Here is a 15,730-nt window from a genome sequence, read left to right as displayed (position 1 = left end):
AGGCTGTCTTAGTGGCCAGAACCCTGTCCCCACGCACCTGAAAGCCCGCTGGAGCACTTCTAACCTCTCTGTAATAAGAACTGGTCCCTCACACCCCCTGTAGGCTACACTGTTTTTTAAAATCACGTTAGTGTTGCACTTCTGAATTGGCGATATGATCCTGCAGAGCTGGCTGCCTTTTCCCCCCTCCAGGCAATGAGGTTGAAGCAGTAGATTAAGGAGCAAATTCTTAGCCCAGCCCTAGTCTAATGAAATTGGAATTTTTGGAAAGACAAAACAAATTTTAAAAATTAATTAGAAGATTCAAATGATCTCTTAACAAGGGACAAGGAGCCAGAGTTCCTTAAGAAGAAAAAGAAGAAAAAAGTCTTCCACGTGAGGCGGGGAAGTTTGTTAAAAGGAAGTTAATAGGTGCAGGGACCTGGGGTCCTTGTATCATAGAGAGCACGAGGCAGGGAATGTCCCCCCCCCCCCACTAGACTAAGGCCAGGGGCTGCAGAACTGCTTCTCGCCACGTTTATCCCTTTAAGTTAAAGAATGTGGTGAGGGGCTGCACTGCGCTTTATGCCACAGGACCAAGCCAGGCTGTTTACAAAACCTTGAACTGTCTAGACAACACCATAAAAGCCAAAGTTCTAAACAGCTTAATTGGGTTATATTATACACCTTCTGGTGGGCCCAAAAGAGATTTCCGCAGTGTGCAATAAACCGGGGGGAGTGAGAAAGCGTCTCTTGATCTGAAAAGAGTGAAGTGGATCTTATGACTCTTAAGCTCTCAGGAGCCCAAAGTCAAAATATAAATCCATAAGCTGCACAGCACTTCAGGCCCCTTCTTAGGAAGTATGCTTTTTGAAATATAATTTTTTTAATTGCTGCAGCTTTTGGGGGGTAAAGAAAAACATAAGTGCATAAGCGTATGCCTTTGAACTTCCAAAATGTCAAGGTCATCACCTTTAACCTCTCTGAATAATTAGGCGCCTTAAAGTTCTTCTGTGATTTCCAACCACCACCCACTCTCATAATACAGGCTCCCACATCCCAACCCACACACACATTTATGACCATACAGAATCATTCTGGGGGTTCACCATAAATCTAAGAAAATTCCTAATTTCAGGATCAATAACCTTAATTTCCCTCCAAACATTTGAGTACCTTAATAGCAATTGACTTCTTAGAAAATAAACTAAAATAAAAACACTTGTTAGATCAAAATGCCTATTAACTATTACTAGAGCCAGGGTGGGCTGAGAATTTGAGAGGATCTTAGAAAGAGCTTCTCCCCGCTGTAATGGAGAACTGCAGTTTTATAAAAAGACATTTGAGAGAGAGTAATCCTGACCAGGGTTACTGCTACCCCTAGCACTTGAAAGCAGTTTGCCACCCGGCTAAATAGACTCTGGCACTTTCTAAGATCTAGAACAAGATAAAATATATTTATTTTGTTTTAAAAGTCTTTCCTCAATCTTTAGTAGAGGTTACAATAGGAGCAGAGCAGACAATCAAATTATTTCGCTCAGAAGGAGACTATTTTGTTTGGAACTCAGGGCATTGCCTTACATGTACATGCCACAGTGGTATGATCTTTTGAGGAGATTAAAACCGGTTTGTTCTTTCTCTCTTTATCTTTCCTCTTTTCCTTCTAACTGCGTTTAAATATACAAGCTGTGTGCCAGCCAGCATACTCCAGGCGATAGCTAGAAATACTAGTTTCCGCTTGCAAGAACCTCTACAGCCACACGAGGGCGCGCTCACGTTCCAGAAGCCTCACTTGCCAAGAGGCTGCGGAATCTTATTTTTCCCAATCCTAGATTCTAGTAAGGGATCAGAAACAGGCAGCAGTTAAGGTGTTCGCTGTTGGCTTGTTCTAAGCAGCCGTGAATTGTGAGAGGTTGTGGGGAGACAGAGAAAAAGAAGGAATCAGTATTCTGAAACAGGAGCGTCCCCAGTCGTTGTTTCCCTAAAGATAAAGCCGCTGCAGAGAATACCTTGGTATATGTACAACCTGCTGGTTTTGAGAAGATGTTTCGAAAAGACAAATATCTGTGGTTTGAAGCACGTCCTAGCCACCGCGAGTTGGTTACACTAGGGGGGAAATCTATGTTCGCGTTGGAGTGTGAAGAGCAACGACAAAGATAAAGTCCTTCCCCAAAACCGCACGCGTCTTTGAGCTTTCGGTGGGCTGGGGTGTTACAGGGCTTTTGTTTAAGACAGATTGGGGCATTGGCAACCTGGCCGAGCGCGTCCTTAGGGAAAGGAAAGAGAGTGAGGGAAGAAGGGAACTCCACGAGGAGCGTGGACGGCGTTCTGGGCCGGGGGCTCCGGCCCGCGCGTGGCTGGGCCACCCTGGGGGCAGGGAGGGCTGGGAGCCGGGGTGCCGGCCCCCCCCCCCCCGGGCCGGCGCGGCTCCCGGGAGGAGCGGCCTCTTGGCGAGGACGGTGGTGTTTCGGAGTGTTGTGGACGGAAGGGCGTTTGAGGTAGCCGGGCCTTGTACTTGACGGGAGCCGGGCCGCGCGCTGACCTTGAGGTGCGCCGTTTGCCTGGGCACGGGCTCTCGGACAGTTGAAAGCCCCGGGATCCACCGCCTTGGCCGGGCCCTGGGCTCGGGGAGGTGTCCGTGCCCCCTCAGCTGGCATCCTCGTCCGCGGTCCCCAAGTGTGAAGACAGGTCCCCGGCGGGCGGCTCAAAGGAAGGCTGGCCAGTCCCTCCTCCTTTCACCCCAAGTTCCTCGCGAGGAGCCCGCCGCCCCTGCAAGTCGCCCTGACCCCTGTCTCCCTCCCTCCGTTCGGTGGCCCCCGGGCTCCCGGGGCTGGCTCTGGCTTTGGCTGCTGGGGCGCCGGCGAGGGAGGCGTGGGGGGTCCCCGCGCGGGCACCCGGCTCGGCCCGTCTGGCCCCCCGTCCGGCTTAGCTCTCGTAAAGCCACCTTTCCTGGGGCCTAAGGCCGGCTTCGGTCCACGTGGGGTGAGACCTCCCTCCCCAAATGTCGTTAGGTCCCTTCGCAGGCGGCCCCGTCCACCCCGCGCCTGGTGGTGCGGGGCCCCGCGGCCCTGGCCGCAGCCGCCCGCAGCCCCCTTCCGCGGCTCTGCGCCGTCTGTCCTCCCCGCAGCGCCCGCCCAGCGTGGGCTCGAGGCGTGGGATCGGGACCTTCGGGGGACGAAAATCTCCCCTTCTTGGGCGGGCCGGAGCGCACGGGGCTCCTTGGAGGCGGCCAAGGATTCTGAGGCGCCAAGTTCTCGGGTTCTGAAGTAGAGAGAAAATGCGCCAAGTAGGAGTCTTTTGTGTCGGTGTCGAAAGGGGCTCGGTCCTTCTTGATCCCTTCCGCCCTTCTCTGCGGATCCTTTTCCCCTTCTTTTCTACTTGCTGCCCTGGTGCCCAGTGCAACCCAGAGGGCCGCCCTGGGGAGGCAGCTTTTAATCTGTCCCTACCCACTCTGTGTCCAAAGGGTGACGGAATCCAGAGGCAGCTCACGGCTCTAATTCAGGGAGACTCTAAGAGCCCATAGGTCCTCCTAGGCCCAGAGCCTCTACCCCCCCCCCAAAAAAAAAAAAAAAACAGATCAGTGCAGAAGCCACTTATTGTTGTTGTTATTATCACAAACGCTGATTTCTTGCTGAGGCGACCTTTTAAATGCTTCTCTCGAAAGAGCTGTGCCAAGGAGACAGACGTCTTGGTACAAATACGGATATTCATCTCCTTTACGATGCAATATTGACTTATTATTAATATTAACGGCTGTAAATGATCTAAAGTTGACTTTAAAAAAAAACAAAACAAAACACTAGCCACTGCATTAAACACTCTAAATAAAAGCTGGCCCTCAGCGCTACAGCCTTTTCCTTCCGTTTGCTTTGTGGCCGCTCTAAGGTTTTAAGGCACATTTTCTGTCCTTCCTTACAGTATTTTCATTTTGCTCGTTTTAAATTCTAGAAATCTAACAGATTGACAGTTTTGGCCCCAATGAATCAGTCTAAAGGCAGAAAAAAATAAAAATTTGTGAAAATAGATTCTATTTTTTTAATTGACATACTCATTTATTTTTCTGCCTGTGAGTGAAGATTTATTTAAACCCTAATCCAATGCGAGGTGACTTTGAGCTTGAAGCCATGGAACACTCAAATAGAAAGACCCACACACGGAGAAGGCAGGGCTCTGCCTCTCCTCCTTCACTGAAGACTTACCAGCTCAGCAAGGAATTGCCTGTTTTTAGACTGGGTGTTTTCTTCGTGTATAAATAAAGATTATGAAAGGGCATTTGATGGGCATAAAATTCCTGATTAGATTGAACGGCCCTGCCTTGCTTGGGATTAGGAAAAGCGGGCAGTAGGATTCTGGGCAGCTCTCCTGGCTGAGCCACAGGACAACACAAAGCTGAAGCGCCAGGCTGGCGTCAGGGCGGCTGCCGAGAGCGAAGCGGCAGCAGCGGGCACTTTGTCCAGCTCTGGGCACGTTTCGCTGTAGCTCGGAATCTGAGCTGCAATGTGAAAAAGGATTTTTTTTTTTTTTTTTTTGAGGTGCTAATCAGTGGCTTGTTAGGTTTGAGCGGGATTTTAGCAACCTGGGGGCAAACGCTTTTTTTCCCCTCTGTGCCTTACTTAACACCCAGCACTCCCTCCCCAGCTTAAAAAGGGTCACCCCTGTCGAAAGGTGATATTTAAATCTCGGGCTTCAGCGCCGGCGTGCAGCGGCCAGAGCAGCCAGAGGCGCCAGGGCTTTAACCTGGCCATGATGTTGTATTTGAACAGCTGCATAAAGGTTTAAAAGGGCTGTCTCATTGCCACCGTGGAGTTTTTTAAAAGGGGTTATTGTTTGGGCGAGGGCACCGAGAGGGCTAGCCCATTGGTCCCAAGGCCGAAAAGAGCGTCCAGCGCCTGTTTTCACCAGGCCAGGAGAAATTCCTTTATGGGAGGGAGGGGGGACAAAGGACTTTGGGGAGGGGATGAAGTGTTTTTGTGAAGGAGCACTCGGTCCCCCAGAATGCTCAGGAGCCGTAAGGAGCATTGGACCCCACAGAAATGTTATTGAGGTGGAAAACAGATCCCCACAAGTTCAGTCTCTGGGCCTGAAATCCAAGGCCAGCCCATCCCTGGGTGAATGTGAGAGAAAAGAACGCAAACGTCTCCTCGGACTGAGAACTGGTTCACGGTCACCGTTTCCGGGTCCTTTTTACTTTCTGGACTGCGGGGAAAGGGACCCGGAAGGCGGAAGGACGGCTCCCACACACAGGCAGGGCCCTTAGTCCAGGGCAAGTCTTTGGAAATCAAGGTTAAAGCTCCCTGCTGCTGTCCTAAGGCTCCGGCTTCCGCAGAGGGGCTCGGCCGCCTGCGAGCAGAGAAGGAGGGAGGAAGTTGTTCAAGTTTCTCATAAAACTCCGAGTTTCCACGGTGGTGGCGTCAGTGGTTGCTCTTTAATGAGCTGGACCACAACCCCAGACCATGTCCTCTTTATAAAACTTTCCCTCACCAGAGGAAACGGAAGACTAAGACTCTCCCATCTCGTTCCCCCTCTTGCCCAAACAGAACCTTGCCAAAAAATTTTTAGGGATTGTCCAAAACTGTAAAATTCAACTTGTGACAAAAGTGTAGCTTTTAATATTTGACAATTTGTGTTAAAACAAAAATTGACCTTCTTGGTTAGTAGTGAAGGGGAAAAATCAATAGTATAATTTTCAATAATTCATAAAGCAAACGCCATTATGCTAAATCTTAACTATTAATCTTATCCTTTACAAAGTCTCGATTGATTTGTTAATAAAATATCTTCCCGTTTGTGGCAATAGCGGGTATAACTCTTTAAAAACCTTCAGAAGCAAGAAAATTACCAAGTAGCCCAAGAATGTAGATGAGAATTTTATTGATCGCCCTGATTCTTCTTAATATGTATTAATAAATTCCACAACCTTTTGTACCTTGCACTTGTCAGAAAGCAATGCTTTTACAAAATCCATAAAGGCAAAACATATTTTTCTTTGCAGAAAATCCAAATGACACCTTTGCTTTGCGTCTCTTGCTTTTTTTCTGGCCCGGTTTTCCAAAACTTGTGGAGTCCAGGGCTCAGAGTTCCCCCTTTCTTTTGAAAAGATATTTTCTTTTTCCTTTCCTTCCTCTCTGCCCTGTGTTAGCAGGGAAAGGAAATCTCGCTTTTCTCTGGGAGCCCGAGGGACGCTGCGAGGATAGGGAATGGCTGGCGAAGGATTGTCTCCCTCCTGCCGGCCCCTCAAAGGTCAGGGTGTGGTTACTCTGAGAGCCAAGGCTCGGGGGCTCGTGGGTGCCGGGGACCCCTCTCCCCTAGTCCGGACCGAAGGCTCTAAGGGGAGGGTAGCGCGGGCTGGAACCGTCCTCCGGGCTCAGGGTCTGCCCGGCTGCGTGGCCTCTCGACCTTCGCCGCCCGACCAAGCAGTGCTCTCCTTGGCCGTATCTTTGCACGGAAGATCCCTCCCCCCACCTTGGAGCCCTAGAAGGGACGTTTCGGAACCAGGGGAATCGGACTCACCTTCCCGGTTGCCCAATGCTAAGTTAACCAGCCCGCGCCCCTACCCCTTGCTGGGAACCGGCCCTGGTGGGCGCGTTCTGCCTGGGTGTGTGCGGGGAAGCCGCTGTGGGAGCGGGCGCCAGGCGCTCTGACCTCCCTGAGCGCGCGTGTCCTCCCGGAGGCCCCTGGGGTCGAGGCTTTCCTTCCGCCGGCGGGGCCCGGTGGCCGGCTGGGGGACTCGAGTGGGGCAGGCCGGCCAGACAAGCCCCGGGAGGCCGGCTGGCCGGCCGCAGAGCTCCGGGCCGGCGTCTCCGGCGCGCACTAGCACGGGCCCTTAGTTAGATGTCGCTGTTGTCCGCGCTTACGCGGCCGGCCGGCCGGGCTGGGGAACACGTGACCAGCAAGGAGGCTGCGGCTCAAGGCCATTTTCAAATCTCATTGGCTTGGTTGTCATGTGGTCGGCAGAGGCATCCACAATTACACCGGGAATGTTTTCCTAGAGATGTCAGCCTACAAAGGACACAATCTCTCTTCTTCAAATTCCTCCCCAAAATGTCCTTTCCCAACAGCTCTCCTGCTGCTAATACGTTTTTAGTAGACTCCTTGATCAGTGCCTGCAGGAGTGACAGTTTCTATTCGAGCAGCGCCAGCATGTACATGCCACCACCTAGCGCAGACATGGGGACCTATGGAATGCAAACCTGTGGACTGCTCCCGTCTCTGGCCAAAAGAGAAGTGAACCACCAAAATATGGGTATGAACGTGCACCCTTATATACCTCAAGTAGACAGTTGGACAGACCCGAACAGATCCTGTCGAATAGAGCAACCTGTTACACAGCAGGTCCCTGCCTGCCCGTTCACCGCCAACATTAAAGAAGAATCCAGTTGCTGCATGTATTCTGATAAGCGCAACAAACTCATTTCTGCCGAGGTCCCTTCGTACCAGAGGCTGGTACCCGAGTCCTGCCCCGTTGAGAACCCAGAGGTTCCTGTCCCTGGATATTTTAGACTGAGTCAGACCTACGCCACCGGGAAAACCCAAGAGTACAATAACAGCCCCGAAAGCGGCTCCGCTGTCATGCTCCAGCTCAACCCTCGTGGCGCGGCCAAGCCGCAGCTCTCGGCTGCCCAGCTGCAGATGGAGAAGAAGATGAACGAAACGGCGAGCGGCCAGGAGCCCAGCAAAGTATCCCAAGTGGAGAGCCCCGAGGCCAAGGGCGGCCTTCCAGAAGACAGGAGCTGCCTGGCCGAGGTCTCCGTGTCCAGTCCAGAAGTGCAGGAGAAGGAAAGCAAAGGTCGGTATGAACAGAGTTGCCACCCCAGCCCGGGGCGCGCAGTCCGGCAAAGCCTCGGAAAGGGAGTGCTCGGGTGCCCAGAGCCTGGGCAGCGGAGCCCAGAGCCCAACTCGGCAGGTGCCGCTCCACCCGGCTTTTAGAGGGGGAGATTTCAGCCTTAAGACGGTCCCAGCTTCTCTCCGGCTGCTCTGGCCCTCCAGGCCAGACCTGGCCTCACGCTGATGGCGCCCGAGCACAGGAAAGGCTTGCCGGGTTTATCTGTCCTGAGCCAGATTGGAAATGCAACAAAAGAGCTAAAAGGAGACCAGCCGCTTGTAAACAGGGCTCCAGTGCCCCCTTTTCTTTGGCTCAGATTTGCAGCCCCAGATTTGCCTTACACCCAGGGATCATTTTATGGTGGCCCAAGACCCCGTGTTTGTGTTCAAGGGTTTGCACCCCGCATCCTACGATCTGAGAGGGGAAGGAAATGTTTTGGCCGGCTGGTGCTTGGTGGGGAAGCTGAAGACGCCTTGCCTTTGCTAGACTAGGTAACCTTGGCTTTGTCTGGGGAGAGTGCCGCAGGCTTTGCAATCTTCTACAAAGAGGGCAAAGGCAGGCGGAGGAGGAGAGTGGCTCTGTCTTGCCCATTTAGGGCTGGGGTAAGGCAGAGAACCAGGGTTATGGGTTTCTAAGAAGGAACCTTGAGGCCCCCACCCACTGTGTCTGCAGTCTGTCCCTCAGTGTCTACCGGTGGGCCACAGAGGAGGGCTTTTCTGTGAGAGCGAAGAAACATTTGGAAATTGAGGGAATTCTGGGGAGGACGGCAGCCATGCTCAGGAAGGGTGGAAAAGATATCCTTTGCTTCCTCGTTTATGTCTTGAAAGAGACGGGGTTCCTGTAAACCTGGTTCTGGGGCTCCCTGTCTGCCTAGGAGAAGTGGGTGAGAGGCGGTAGACTTGGGGCCCTGGAACAGCAGGGTATAGGCTAACCAAGGTATGGCCTCTCGTAGTCTGTCCTGCCATGGGTTGATCGCTTAGAATGTTGCTGGGGAAATGCTGTAAAGTTTACTATTATAATCATGTTTTGTGCAAAACCAGAAAGTTGTGTGGCAGAGAGAGAAGGAGAGAGAGCAAGAGAGAGAGCACCAACCCCTGATACAGAATATCCTTTCATTGTATTAAGCATTTAGCTCTAAATTGGTATCAGTTTAAAATCCCCTTCATGCCCCACCTTTGTGAGTAATGTTTCATACCAGCATTGTCAAAAGAAGCTTGTCTGCCAGCAGGGTCATGGCCAAGGGTGTATTTGAATGGACTGAGAGAAAAAAAAAAATTCTTGATTTTTTTTCTTCTCCCTTTAATTTTGTTAGAGGAAATCAAGTCTGATACTCCAACCAGCAATTGGCTCACTGCAAAGAGTGGCAGAAAGAAGAGGTGCCCCTACACTAAGCACCAAACGCTGGAATTAGAGAAGGAGTTCTTGTTCAATATGTACCTCACCCGCGAGCGCCGCCTAGAGATCAGTAAGAGCGTTAACCTCACCGACAGGCAGGTCAAGATTTGGTTTCAAAACCGCCGAATGAAACTCAAGAAGATGAGCCGAGAGAATCGAATCCGAGAACTGACCGCCAACCTCACCTTTTCTTAGGTCTGAGGCCCACGTGAGGCCGGGATCCGAGAGGGGGCACCGTGTTCCAGGCCCGAGCGCTGGAGGACTGGGAAGGCGGAAACAAAACCTTCATTGCTCTTTGTTTTTTTGTTTTGTTTTGTTTTGTTGTGTTCTGGTTTTCCTGCTAGAATGTGACTTTGGGGTCATTCTGTTCGTGCTGCAAGTGAGCTGTAATCCCTATGAGTACATATATATATATATATTAAAAAAAACTTAGCACGCGTAATTTATTTTTTCATCGTAATGCAGGGTAACTGTTACTGCGCATTTTCATTTGGGTCTTAACTTATTAGAACTGTAGAACATCCATCTGACCATCCACTCATCCATCCAGCTAGCCAACCAGCAACGTGGCTCTTCCATGCTTCTCCTCAACATGAAAGTTCTCCTCTGTGCGGTTTAACCCATGAACTCATGACATTTTGAAAACACCCAGTACTTCAAAATTTATATATATATATATATTTCAGAAGACTGAGCAAACCCACAAGCTTTGGGGGGGAGGGGGACTTTAAAAAGCACATCACAATGTATCTTTTCACAAATGAACTTAGCAGTTGTCCTTGGTGAAATGGAGTATTGCTAACTTATGCCTTGTAGCCTTTCCCCTTGTGGTGCATCTGTGGTTTGGTAGAAGAGTCCAAGAGCAGCCTGTGCTTTCTGTGCATGTTCTGGTCGCATGTATAATGCAATAAACTCTGGAAATGAGTTCGCTCCCTCTGCTTTCTGAAATGGAAATACGTCATGGTGGAGACCAAAGCCTTTGGGGAGGGTCTCTTTTGACTAAACTGCTTGTTTGGGGCAGTTGGGTAGGGGAGCTGGGGGTGGAGGGGCAGGAGAAAGGAGCTGGGGCTGGAAAGCTGGAGAGGATCTAGGGTGTTGGGATATGGCGAGGATAGGGTAAGAGGGATGGTTCAGTCTGGGAGTGCAGTCTTCATGACTGGGTAGTGTTATCTCCTCTCCCACCCCCTAATCCTGTCACCCTAACTGCATTCTCAATGGGGTGAATTTCCCTCCAGCTGGACCCTGGTAAGTAAGCCTGTGTGCCCTGTGCCTACTTTTGCTTTCAGTTCCCCACTTGTGTGTTTTCTTCTCTTTGGTTTTGGCTGTGTTATTTTTAGTGCTTTCAGTGAGCTCTTGATGACTTCTGGCTGGGAATCCGTCTTCAGGGCCAGGTGGGAACTAGTATTGCCTACCTGGAACCTGCCTGGCCTCCATTGCAGGAACAAGCAGCAGCTTAGAATGGCACCGGATCCAATTGTGTCCCCCCTTTCTCATTCCCATCCACCCCAAGCTCAAGACAACCAGGCCCAGCGAAGCTAAGGTTGGGTGAGTTTTCCCATCTTACTTTACCTTGGTTCCTCCTGAAAGGGATTAATATTCAGCCATTACCTTTCAGTGGCCCACATGGATTTTTTTTAAAGGAAAAAAAAATGGAAATATTCTCCCCAGTCAAATCTCTCACTATTTAATCACAAAATGCTCATCGCAGCCACTGTATCTAAACACTCAGGTGACTGCAAGGATTTGCAAGTGAACATGACTTCCCAACAAGTCCGTCCAGTGGACCTTTTACACACATAGATTGAAAAATCCAAACCAGCTTCTGCCGAATCCATACCATTGAGCCCAGATCTCTCTAGTCCTGCCAGAAAGGGGGGAAGAGGTTTTTGTGGGAATAGGTAACTGAATTCCTTGTCCCAGGTCCAGCCTGTGGTTTTAACCCATCTTCAAAGAATCTCACGGAACACATTTTTTTTTTCTTTTCTTTTTAAGTACAGGCCTTTTCCTCCCAAAGAAGGGTCCATTTAGCCCCTCTGAGCTTCAGAGCCTCCATCCAGAGAGTCTTCGGGATGCTCAGTGTTTATTGTTTTAAACTTCCTTCCCCAAACCTCAAATCCTCCCAATTTCCAAGACAGATTCGTGTAGGGGCATATTTCCTGGGGCTGGTAGAGAGAGGTGTCTGATTCAATACTAGCTTGAGAGAGGACTGGACCAAATTTGCCCTGACTTACCTTGGATGGGCAAAAGCAGTGGAGTAATTTCAACCTCTGCGTTTCTCCCAGCGATGTGGGGAGCGCCATTAGTTGCTGATAGGGGAACCTGTGCGACAGGGAAAGGGCAGGCCCCCTGAAACAAAATCAGAAAGCCATTCGCAAAGGCGATCAATCAGGCCCTAAGTAGCCATTTACCCCCTTTCTTTCCGGGGCTGGAGTTGGGCTGTGAGCCCTGCAAGGGTGCACTGGGCAACTTGTACAGCGAGGAACATGATGCCCTCTCAGCCGCCGCCCTGCGGCTTTTGTCTCGGCTCCCAGCCGGGCTTTGTACCATGGATTTGGGAGTGACAATGGGCATTTCTCTCAGATTCAAGGCTGCCCGGCCTCACCTCTGAAGGCTAGGGGGGAAACTGGAAAGGGAGTGGCTCTGAGGACCTGTCCTTTAGTCTGGATTTTGAAGACTTCTTCAGAATCCGTTTGCAGGCCTCTCAGTGTGAAAGGCACGCAGCGGCCCTGCCCTTGGAGATGCGGGTTCGGCAGGCCTCCCCGAGGCAGGGCTTTATTCGGCTAGTGAGAACTGGCCTCGCTGGAGGCTGAGTTTTTCCCTCTGTGGCATGTTTTCTTCCAGGGCCATTCCAGAAGAAGGCTGGGAAAAGATGAGGCGCCTATCGGCTTCCTTGGGACTCCAGCGCTCACCACCCATCCCGGGGCAAAGAGAAGCCCCTCGGAGGCAGCCCCTGCAGAGGCCGCCCTGGGCTGGACCAGGCCCGGGAGTCCCCTTGGCCCAGCTCACCCCTTGGGCCTCGGGCGTGTGCCTAGCCTCACGTCGAGGGTGTGTGTGTGTATGTGTGTTAGTGCGGTAGAGGGAGGGGGGTCCTCCGAGCTGCTCCATCCGTCCGTTTTATTAGGGACACATTAATCTATAATCAAATACACCTCATAAAATTTTTATTGAAAGGCATAATATCATTACAGAGGTCTTCCACCTGTTTTCAACAACACGACAAGCTGTGAGGGAGCGTGTGTGGCTGTGGGTGGGGAGGGGTGGGTTTAGGTGAGAAAAGGGGCGAGGGGAAAACAGCTCCCCCCGGGCGCCAGGGGGCCGCCCTAAAAGGCCCGCCCGGGGCCGGCCAGCCTGCCAGGGCTCCCCGCTTTGGATGGATGGGCTCCTAGGTGTGTGCCCCGGGCAGCCCGGCCCAAGGCCCGGAGCCCGGGAGTCGAAGCACCAGAACCCGAGTGGAGACCGCAGGAGCCAGAGCGCCCAGGAGAGACGAACAAATAGTCCCCGGCGCCTCCCGCGGCCGCACTCAGGCCCGCGGCAGCTGCCGCCAGCCGGGCGGGCCGAGCCGAGCCGGGCCTGCGCGCGGCCCCGGGGCCCGCCCGCTCTAATTGCGACGCTCCCCGTTGATGATGATTTTTTTTTTCTTTCTTTCTTTCTTTCTTTTTTTTTTTTTTTTAAATCACAGCGGCCCCCAGTTTAGCGGACTGATTTACTCCGGGTATTGGTAAATATGATCACGTGGGCCGCGCGACCAATGGTGGCGGCTGCCGCCCGCGAACTAGTCGGCGGCCGGGGCGCCGGCGGGCAGCGGCGGGGCGGCGGGCAGTGCAGGCTCGGGCGGGAGCGCGCGGCGGCCGCCTCGGCATGTCGTCCAGCGGCGCCCTCAGCAACTACTTCGTGGACTCGCTCATAGGCCATGAGGGCGACGAGGTGCTGCTCGGCGCGCGCTTCGGGCCGCCGGGGCCGGGGGCGCAGGGCCGGCCCGCAGGTGTGGCCGACGGCCCGGCCGCCGCCGCCGCCGCCGCCGCCGAGTTCGCCTCGTGTAGTTTTGCCCCCAAATCGTCCGTGTTCTCCGCCTCGTGGTCCGCGGTGGCCGCCCAGCCCCCGGCGGCGGCGGCGATGAGCGGCCTGTACCACCCGTACGTGTCCCCGCCGCCCCTGGCCGCCGCCGCCGAGCCGGGCCGCTACGCGCGCTCCTGGCTGGAGCCGCTGCCCGGCTTCCCCGGCGGCGGCGGCGGCGGCGGCGGCGGCGGCGGAGGGGGGGGAGGAGGAGGCCCGGCTCCCGTCCCCAGCCCCGGCGGCCCGGCCAGCGGGCGCCACTACGGGATTAAGCCTGAAACCGGAGCGGCCCCGGCCCCCGCCTCCGCCGCCACCTCCTCCTCCTCCGCCTCCTCGTCCTCCTCCTCCTCCAAACGGACTGAGTGCCCCGCGGCCCGCGAGTCCCAGGGGAGCGGCGGCCCGGAGTTCCCGTGCAACTCGTTCCTGCGGGACAAGGCGGCGGCGGCGGCGGCGGCGGCGGGAGGGAACGGGCCCGGGGTGGGCCTCGGGGCCGGGCCCGGGGCGGGAGGCTCGTCCGAGCCCTCGGCTTGCGCTGCCGCCGACCACCCGAGCCCGGGCTGCCCGCTGAAGGAGGAGGAGAAGCAGCCGCCGCAGCCGCCGCAGCAGCAACTTGACCCAAGTAAGTGCAAAAGAAATTGCCCCCTGATTTATTGCTGGAACCTGTAAGGCTCGAATGTGCAAAACTGATAGTTTTACTAACCTATAAAAACGTCTAGACGCCTACCCAAGCCTAGGCGAGCAACACGCATCCATAAAAAAAAAAAAGCTTCCCATAACCACCTACCTTGGGCGCGCGGTTTGTACGGTAAACAGAGCGCGGGCATTAAGGCTTTTTATGATAATTCCCCCAAGTTGTGAAAAGCGGCCATCCTTGGTGAAATTAATTTAACGACCTCTCTTCCCCACCCTGTCGCCTCGCGCTGCCTCCCCTCCGCCCCTCGCTCCCTGTCTGCAAACCCCCTCTCCCCTAGACAACCCCGCAGCGAACTGGATCCACGCTCGCTCGACCCGGAAAAAGCGCTGTCCCTACACCAAATACCAGACGCTGGAGCTGGAGAAGGAATTCCTTTTCAACATGTACCTCACCCGGGACCGGCGCTACGAGGTGGCCAGGATTCTGAACCTCACAGAGAGACAAGTCAAAATCTGGTTCCAGAACCGCAGGATGAAAATGAAAAAAATGACCAAGGAAAAATGCCCCAAAGGAGACTGACCCAACGGTCCTGGCCTGCGGGGCGCAAAGGCAGCGGGTTTTGTTTTGTTTTTTTTCTTGGTGGGTGCTTGATTCAGAAACTCTGCGGCGGCGGGCGACTCGGACTTGTTTCTTCTTTTAGGTAGATTGACTGTGCGGTCGGTGTCTGTGAGTTATTTGGGGGGGACGCTGTATTTGCTCGCATATGTATTGGAGAAACCAAGTGGCTTTGGAGTTTTGTCTCTTCCCGTCCCCTTTCCTGCTCCGTTGGTTCCTTAGGAAATGCACGCGGGCCTACTGAGGCCCTCTCCTGTGTAAACGACCCTCCTGTTTCTGAAAAGTGCTGTAGTTTAGTGTCTCCCCAGCCTCCCAGACAGGGCCAGCTCTCCAGTTCCGAGAATCTGAAGGCCGTGGGAGACTGGACGACACTCCCCACCCTCAGGCTCTCCCAGCCCGAACCCAACCCAGCCGCTCCCCGCAGGAAAGCCCCTGTCCTCGGGGAGCCCGCGGGCTGACTTCCAGAGAGGCCTAGCGAGGAGCCCCGGGCCCTGGGGCGCGGCGGGAGGGCGGGGAAGGCCTCGGTCCTCGGAGCCCAGGGGGAGCTGCCCTCCCCCACCCCACCCCGGGAGGGCTGGGCTCGGGTGGTGACCCTCCGTATTCCTGCCTGAGGACCATTTGTAAATGTTACCGCTTCCAACAAATAAATGCTGATCTGAACAAATGGAGCCCAGCCGCTGGCCCTGAACGTGGTGTGACCCGCTCTCTGTGTCTTTGCAAAATAACACCGTCTCGTCAGACTGTCCCGTCCCTTTGAGGGGACACCTTGCTAAAGGTCGGAGGTCCTAGGACCAGGAGGGCCCCTGAGGCGCCTTGGAACTTCCCATTGCGTGTGCACACCTGGCCGAAGAGCACAATTTTGGAATGTATCTTGGTGCTTCCCCTATCCTGCTGCCAGGGATAGAACTCCAGTGCCTTAGGCCCTGGCTGAGCTTCTGTGCAGAGCCCTGGCGCCAGGAACCAGGCACCCTTTCACCCAGGTTTTGACACACCTCTCCGCTGGCCTACTTAGATCTTGGAGACCCAGAATCCAACCCTCATCCCCAAACAAGGAAAGAGCAACCAAGCACCCTGACTCTCCACTTAGCTGCTTAGGCAGGGAGCTTCCCTCCTCACCAAAGCCCCCAAAGTGACCTTAGCGCCTCAAAATGGTCAAGACACTCCTCCCCTTCCCCTCATCCTGCTGCCCCCTTCCCTCCAACCAGCTTCTAAGTGTGTGTAGGCCCTAGCTC

General features: G+C 53.8%; 2 protein-coding genes across 2 annotated transcripts; both read left to right on the top strand.

Annotated features, from left to right (window-relative positions):
• Positions 1-7,020: 7,020 nt before the first annotated feature.
• Hoxd10 (homeobox D10) lies at positions 7,021-9,391 on the top strand. Its single transcript, XM_055600694.1, has 2 exons — positions 7,021-7,765; positions 9,114-9,391. The coding sequence occupies exons 1-2, from the start codon at positions 7,021-7,023 to the stop codon at positions 9,389-9,391; spliced, it is 1,023 nt and encodes a 340-aa protein (XP_055456669.1).
• Positions 9,392-13,048: 3,657 nt separating this feature from the next.
• Hoxd9 (homeobox D9) lies at positions 13,049-14,462 on the top strand. The gene is made up of 2 exons (XM_055600353.1): positions 13,049-13,868; positions 14,221-14,462. The coding sequence occupies exons 1-2, from the start codon at positions 13,055-13,057 to the stop codon at positions 14,460-14,462; spliced, it is 1,056 nt and encodes a 351-aa protein (XP_055456328.1). The 5' UTR covers positions 13,049-13,054.
• Positions 14,463-15,730: the final 1,268 nt, after the last annotated feature.

This window comes from Psammomys obesus, unplaced genomic scaffold, assembly GCF_907164565.1.
Source record: "Psammomys obesus unplaced genomic scaffold, mPsaObe1.curated_primary_1811, whole genome shotgun sequence".
NCBI classification, from domain to species: domain Eukaryota; kingdom Metazoa; phylum Chordata; class Mammalia; order Rodentia; family Muridae; genus Psammomys; species Psammomys obesus.
Note: the sequence above shows the minus strand (reverse complement) of the source record. Positions and strands in the feature narration are given on the sequence as shown.